Source organism: Acinonyx jubatus, chromosome E2 (assembly GCF_027475565.1).
Source record: "Acinonyx jubatus isolate Ajub_Pintada_27869175 chromosome E2, VMU_Ajub_asm_v1.0, whole genome shotgun sequence".
In the NCBI taxonomy this organism is placed as follows: Eukaryota; Metazoa; Chordata; class Mammalia; order Carnivora; family Felidae; genus Acinonyx; species Acinonyx jubatus.
In genome coordinates, this window is record NC_069396.1 from 49,239,194 (window position 1) to 49,247,182 (window position 7,989).

The window sequence follows — 7,989 nt, forward strand, 5'->3', positions numbered from 1 at the left end:
ATATTAATATTAATAAAATATTAATAAAATTATTAATATTATTTATTATCATTATTATTAACCTTCAAGTACCAGTTTGGGTGTTACTTCCGCAGGAAGCCCTCCTTGATTATCTCCACCATATCACGCACCGTCTTCATCCGTTCAAGCCCCTATAACAAAACTACCACATACCGCGTGGTTTATAAAGAACAGAAATGTATTTGTCACAGTTCTGGAGGCCAGAAGCCCAAGATCACCGTTAGGTGAGGGCCCTCTTCTGGATCACAGACTTCTTGTCGTCTCCACCTCTCCTCACAGGGTGGACCAGGCAAGGGAGCCCTCTAGGCCCTCCTTTATAAGGGCATTGATCTCACTCATGAGGGCTCTGCCCTCAGGCCATAACCACCTTCAAAGCCCTGCCTCTTTTTTTTTTTATTATTATTTTTTTTAATATTTTTTTAATTTTTATTTTTGAAGGAGAGAGAGACCAAGTGTGAGCAGGGGAGGAGCAGAGAGAGAGGGAGACATAGAATTTGAAGCAGGCTCCAGGCTCCGAGCTGTCAGCCCAGAGCCCGACGCGGGGCTCGAACTCACAAACCGGGAGATCATGACCTGAGCCGAAGTCGGACGCTTAGCCGACTGAGCCACCCAGGCGCCCCAAAGCCCTGCCTCTTAATACCATCACGCTGGGCCTTGGGATTTCAAACATGTGAATTTCAGGGGATCCAAACATTCACACCATGGCAGATGCCGACTGTGGCTGGCATTTCTCTTATCGTAGCTCTATACTGTGGTTGTTTCATTATCTTCCACCCTTGGCCATAAGCTCAGAGAGAGCAAGGATGGCATTGCCTCATCCAACACATATTTATTAAGTGCCTACTGTATGCCAGGCAGGGATCTAGAAACTGAAGATATAGCAATAAAGGTTATGGAGGGGGAAAAAATGGGGCAGGGGGATAGGGAATGAAATGGGGTGGTCAGGAGAAGCCTCACGGGGGTGATCTGTGAGTAAAGACCTAACCTAGTAAAGGAGTGACCAACACAAATATCTGTACAGAGAACATTCTAGACAGAGCGTACAGCAAGGGTCAACACCCAGAGGTGGCAGCATGCGCGGCACGTGGCTAAAGTGGAGCGAGTGAGGGAAAGAATAATCAGAGACGAAAGAAAGGTAAATGCGAGCCAGATGGTATGCGGTCTTCCAGGCCGTTTCAAGGCTTTTGGCTGTTATCCTCATTAGGTGGGAATAAAGGCAGGGCTTTTGAATAGAGGAGTGACATGATCTAACTTAGGTATCAATAGGGTTATTCTGGCTGCTGTTAAGAATGGACTAACAGTGGCAAGACGGGAAGCAGAAGACCAGATGGTCGGTTATCACGACAATCCCACCAAGGGATGATGGCGTCTTGGGTCAGGGAGCGGAGGTGGAGGCAGTGAGAAGTTGCTGGGGTCTGCGTTTATAATGAAGACACGGTCACTGGGCTCTGTCGATGGCTTCCATCCAGGGTGGAAGGCAGGGGGTGGAGGCTTTGGCCTTGTTCACTGGAAGGATGGAGAAGGTTTTGTAGAGCCGGGTTTTGCAGCCGATTAGGAGCTCAGTTTTGGAAATAGTGGTTTGAGGTGTTGAAAAACACACCCATAGCGTGAGAAGTGAGGCAGAGGATTCATTTTCAGAAGTACCAAACAAAAGCGGGGCAGTCTAGTTAACAGTAGGTTTACAAAGTACTGGAAATATGTCTAAAACCCCACCCTGCCCGGACCCACAGCAGAGTCCCAAACCCTTGGAAACTTCACTTCCTGGTCCTCCTTCCCCTCTGTTTCGCAGGCTTATTTTCACGGGCTTATTTTTGTGGACTTTGCAATGAGCATGTGCCAAGGAATAAATGGAGGAGGGACTGAAAGTCTCTGGTCATCTCAGGGAATGTACATTTGTTCTAATCAGACCGCTTTATGGCATAGGCATATGGGCATAGGCAACGCCTGGGTAAGGCTGTGACCTCTGTAGTGCTCAGCCAATGAGGAATCAGGGGAGGGGCTTCACACTAGGAGATAAATTGTCTGCTGTAGCTTCCCTGAGTGTGGCTGTCCCTCAGACACCAGCTCTTGCAAGAACGTTGATTAAAGCCTCACTTCACTGTGCTCCCAGTCTCCTTGTCCCTCCTTTGATTGGGTTGGTGGGCCGGTTTCTCACTCATATTTACAGAGATAGAAGAAAAAAATTATCCCCTTCACAAGAGACAAAAGACATAAAATACCTATGAATCAATTTCATTAAGAATACGGGGGCCTGAGTGGCTCAATCAGTTTAAGTGGCCCACTTTGGCTAGGTCATGATCTCGTGAGTTTCAGCCCCGCATCAGGCTCTGTGCTGACAGCTCGGAGCCTGGAGCCTGCTTCGGATTCTGTGTCTCCCTCCTTCTCTGCCCCTCCCCCACTCTCTCTCTCTCTCCCTCAAAAATAAACATTAAAAAAATTTTTTTTAAAGAATAGACGAAAACCTCAGAATTTTATTGAGACACTTGAAGCGCTGACCACACCTCTGAGCTCACAGCGGCTCACGGGGCCCAAGGGTCTAGTCTGAGAGGGAATTTGCGATTTCTGGCTCCCACATACTATATGCAGCTAGGAGCAAAATTCAACCTTTCTATGCTTCCTCAGAGCACTTCCTAGCTAGTTCATTGTAAAGCTGTTTCAAAAACATTTTATTATAAACATTTCAAACACATGCAGAGGTAGACAGACTAGCAGAATGAACCCCCAGGTACCAATCATGCAGCTTAAGCAATTATCAACGCGCGGCCACTCTTATTTCAACCATACTGCTACCTATTCCCAACGTACTCACTTATTATTTTGAAGCATACCCCTGACACCATATTCATCATATTGTCTAATCCAAACATACGTCATTACGTAGCTCTAAAAGATGTGAAATAGTTGTTGTTTTTTTTTTAACGTTTATTTATTTTTGGGACAGAGAGAGACAGAGCATGAACGGGGGAGGGGCAGAGAGAGAGGGAGACACAGAATCGGAAGCAGGTTCCAGGCTCTGAGCCATCAGCCCAGAGCCCGACGCGGGGCTCGAACTCACGGACCGCGAGATCGTGACCTGAGCTGAAGTCGGACGCTCAACCGACTGAGCCACCCAGGCGCCCCGTGAAATAGTTTTAAAAGTGCTAACATTACACCTCAAATAATTAACATCAATTCTCTAATTCTATCAAATGGAGAGGCAGTTTGCAACCGAACAATTTGCCATTTGCTCTTTATGTCTAATCAGCTTCAAAGTTTGCATTCCCTGCCTCTCGGCATGCAAGGTGAGGTTGGGGTTAATCATTTGGGGCAGTTCTTTTCAAACTGTATTCAGAGACTACTCTAGACGTCTAACTAGAGGGAGGAGAAAAGCCAAGAGGTAAGCAGAATTAGGGCTCCCCGGAAAAAGACAGAAGAGACATAGCTGGGTTTTTTTGTTTGGTTTGTTTGGTTTTGGTGGTGGGGGGGGTGGTTGACATAGCTTCTTGACATAAGAAAAGTCATTTTTATGTCCTGGCCCTCTTGTGATCTAAGCCTGACTGGCACCTGACACTACTTGCCAGAAGCACATTTCGTGCAGAACTCCCTGCGATATGTTGAAATTGCAGAATAGACCTCGGTAGTTAACGGTTTTAAGGGAACAAAAAAGAATGTAAGAATACATAGCCACTTTCAGGCCACGAGATAGCCTAATCATATTTGGGACAATAAATCGATGGTAAAACTCCCAGTGCTGACTCCAAAGTGAAGCGTGGCCTGAAGCACATTCTTGAGTAATCTTTGCAGGATCTAAACCCCTTTGAGCACCCACATCCCAGACCAAGTGAGGCCAGAGAATTGATGATGCTGACCCTTGCCGGCCCTCATGACTTCAACCAACTAAGACCCGGACTCGCCCACTTTAAGATGACTTTTGCCCCACTGCGCAAGACCCTTCATGAATATGTATGGCACCCTTAGCTTAAAACTTCCCCAGTTTTATTGTTCCAGGAGACACTGCTTTGGGAAATATCCCGGGTGTTCCCCTTTACTCGTTGCAAATAAAATCCTTCCTTTTCCTTTTCTCTTTTTGTTGTTTGTTTGTTTGTTTGTTTGTTTGTTTTTGGCTTGGTTGTGTCCTTTAGCTCAACACTTACCGAGGTGAACCCAGTTTGGGGTAACAAGATACCCCCCTGGAGACAGAGCTACCAGATGCCAAGCCCAGCGTTCAGAAGCCAAGATTCCAGAAACCTTGGGGTGCTGAGCTCGAACCGCCCCCCTGCCAACCCCAGGGATGAACAGACCAAGCCGTCCCCCATATTCGGAGATGAACTGCTGGGCCCGTCCCTCTCCCCAGTCGGGGACGCCTGGCCCAGACCATTATCCCCCAAACATGAGCCAACGCCCTCCGGCCCCCCCCCCCCCCCGCCTGGATCTGGAGATGAACATTCCAAGACTGACACCAATCCCGACGCGGGGATGCACAGCTCCTACATCCAAAACCTGCAGAGGCACTACCGGAGTCAGTCCCCCCAAATCCAGCTCAAGCTCGCCCACCTCTTCCCAAGGAATGCCGGGCGAGCACCTCAACACTCCGCCCCGCCAAGAAGGCTCTTTCATTGGCCACCAGTCCCCGCTTCCAACTCCTCCCATCTAGCAACAGGGCGCGATCACGACTGTACACCCTCCACCCCTAGCGCCTCCGACCGGGGCGCGGTCCGGGCTGGACTCACCTCAGCGCCCCAAACAAGGTCGCCCAGGGCGCCCGCCGGAGCCCATAACGCATGCGCAGGAAAGTCTGCGGACTACAATCCCCAGAAGCCCCTGCGCCGCAGCAGCCAGGAGGCCCGTGCCCCTGCTGGGGTCACCCGCACGCCAGTCATTTACCTAAAACGAAAATAACAACAATCGCAAGAGTGGTAAAATAACAGTGAAATGCTAGCAATAATGAAAACAAATCACTCTCCCCCCGTGATAATAAAGGAGAGGCAAGATTCTCTTACCACCTGGAAATGAGCACTTCTTCCCATTTTAGTGAAAATCCTTTACAGGTTCTTAACTCTGCAGACATACCCTTTAATTTTATAAACACGCAATTTTTCAATTAAAATGTATTTAAATACCCTTTTCACGGCTTGTTTCCATTGAAGGGGACTCTGGAAGATCTTCCACACTTCAGAGCTGACATTGTCCTGTGATAGGTTTCTCCTTCTCTGAAGCAGAAAGAATTAACAACCAGTGCCTTCTGTTTTTAATCAGGGGATAGCACGAGTCTGGGTGGGGGGTGGGTGGAGGTCTTATAAGAGGCCTATTTCTACAAATCACGAAGACACGGGAAGTTTTCAGATTCCCTTTGAGAAGTCTCCGCTCTTGGGGCTTACTTTTTGCATTTTAAGATTCCTGTTAGAGAAAGTGTCTTTCTTTTTGTGCCATCCTGGGGTAAGAAAATTGTAGCATTTCCCTAGAGGCCCACAATCCTCGCCTGGAGGAAAGCACCAAAAACAAAACCAAAAAAACCAAAAAACCCAAAACCGAACAAAACACAAAAACAAAAAACAGGTGAGAACACATTCTCTCTTTGCTAGCTCTGGTCCTAGACATGGGAGATAACTGAAGACCCCCATCGCCATGCCTTGGCAGGAGCTGGAGAAATAATACCCAACTATCAACTGGCTTTGCAACTTAGGCGCATAAAGAGAACAGCAAAATTCTTTTGGCCTATCCCTGTCTATTGATATCTTGACATTAGTTTCCTCATGATGGGAAAAAAAAAAAAAAAAGTGCAATCTCCAGGGCTGGGAGTCATCCTTAATTTTGGCAGATACTAAGTCTTTTTACTGGATAGAGGGGGATGTTTTCTTCAACGTGCTTCAGTAATATCTGCCATAAATACGTCAATTCTCCACGTTTGCATTAATTTATTCTGTAGCCTCTCCTTTTTTTTTTTTTTAACATATACTTGTTAACATTTCTTTATTTTTGGAAGACAGAGAGTGAGAGGGGAAGGGGCAGAGAGAGAGGGAGACACAGAATCGGAAGCAGGCTCCAGGCTCCGAGCTGTCAGCACAGAGCCCAGCGTGGGGCTGGAACTCACGGACCGCGAGATCGTGACCCGAGCTGAAGTCGGACGCTCAACCGACTGAGCCACCCAGGCGCCCCTGAGCCTCTCCTTTTTGACCTCTCTCCTACTACTTTCTCGCTTGCCCACTCTGCTCCAACCACAGCGGGCTTAATGGTTGTATCCCCAGTGCTTAGACCCACAGTGCCTGACACATAGTACCTCTCGATTCATCAAATTTCAGTCAGAAGTAACAATTCAAGAGATAAAGAGGATATGCATGTACTCCTGATGGCCAAATTGCATGACACCATGTTACACCGGGACCCTGGGGTCCAAGGCAACAACAGGCTTAGGTGTTTCCAGTGCTGTGAGCAACACAGCTGGATGCAGGAGATCTCCCAAGTGTGTGAATGTCTGACCTGCTATCCTATCACCTCATCCTAGTGGGTGCTGGTAGATTACCTCACCAAATTGGCATGCTTTCTTTTCCATCTGGTGATGGAATAATACTAGGCTGCGTTTTATACCTGAAATATTTATATTCAGGCTAACGACTGTTCTGAGGAACAGTTACACCTCGTCTGGACCCACAAAAGCTGCTTGGGGATAGGTAGCTTAAATCTCTGACTCTACCTTATAAAACGACCACATGTCAACCTGTTGCTGGGACACAGCCTTACTGTCACAATACACTTCATACTCTATACCAGACTCGTCTCCCCAACCAACCCACTTCCGTTAGAGCCAACTCGTTCAACATCATTCTTGGTATGCTACCGAGCATTCCATCACTGACTCCACTCTGCAGATGGTGCTCTCACAACTCTCCAAACGCCCTGAAACTTGTATTAACCTTTCTACCATATGACATTCAAAGAATGACAAGAGTAACACCTCACTTCACTTGCTGCTGCTGATTTTGCACGGAAAGCACCGCGCTTTTACACCCAACGCAAACCAATCCATAGCGGTTACAGCACTGCCCTTGACTCTCTTGTAGCCCTTGCTGCCACTGAAATACCAGCAGCCGATTGGCAGCTGGGTAAGCTGTAGGCAACCCAGTGGCATCTCAAGGCCAGCCTCCGGCAGGTAGAATGATCAGGGCACATCTACAAAAGTTGACTGTTGCCACAACCATTCCAACCGTGTGATTCTCCCACGCTTGTTAGTAGGTATGGTAGTTTCAAGACACACCCACGAATTCTCTGGTCCTCCTTCCAGGAGGCCTACTGCCCCTTCCCATAAACTAGTGGCTCCGACGGAACAGAAGAAAGCAGAAGTGATGGCGATTTCAGGGTCAAAAAAAGCACTGTGGCTTCTTGCTTGCTCTCTCCCCTCTGCTCACTTGCTCTGAGGGAAGTCTGTTGCCCTGTCATGAGGGCTCTCAGGCAGTCCTGTACAGAAGCCCATGCGGTGAGGATCTTAGACCTTTTTCAACAGCCACTGAGGAATTGAGGCCTCCTGTTCAAGGCTCTTTTGTGCCCAGAGCCATCTTGGAAGCAGATCCTTTAAGCCCTGGTCAGGCATTCAGAAGACTGTAGCTGCAGGCAGCATCTGACAGCCAGTTCCAGAACACTGGGGATGTGCTGCCCAGTTTCAAGAATCTGAGGTCCTCCTTTGGAAAGCCAGTAAGCGAGTTGAACTTTTCGACCACAAACCTTGAAGGTCTGAGGTGTAGGAATGGCGTCTACACTGGCTCTTTGGCTCTAAAACCCACCCCACGATTGGAAGGAATCACCCTGCTGCTGTTCCACAAAATACTGGAGATTTTCTTCAAGCCCCCTTCTCTAAGCTAACCATTGCACTCTGCTCGACTCCCAGACACGCTAACTGTTCGCTTAGATAGAAGGTGCCCCTCGCCCACCTCCCTGACGTTCTTTGTCTAGTAGCCCGGGCAGCAGAGAGGAGCTCAGCCTGGACTGTGCCCCAGG

At 48.1% G+C, this 7,989-nt stretch overlaps 1 protein-coding gene across 7 annotated transcripts in view; it reads right to left on the reverse strand.

Moving 5' to 3' along the window:
- The window catches only part of LOC106973614 (zinc finger protein 285), a 52,419-nt gene extending 46,901 nt beyond the window's left edge, over positions 1-5,518 (reverse strand). For 4 of the 7 annotated variants that reach the window (XR_003413563.2, XM_053209907.1, XM_027037736.2 and 1 more), the window contains exon 1: positions 4,731-5,518. Coding sequence is in view for 2 of the 7 variants with exons in the window: in XM_053209907.1 (XP_053065882.1) it covers positions 4,731-4,783 (53 nt within the window). In the remaining 5 variants the exon portion in view is untranslated. Of the gene's footprint in view, positions 1-4,491 lie in introns of all 7 variants that reach the window. The other 3 variants (XR_003413562.2, XM_027037735.2, XM_053209906.1) reach the window with 1 other exon arrangement.
- Between the last annotated feature and the right edge of the window lie 2,471 nt (positions 5,519-7,989).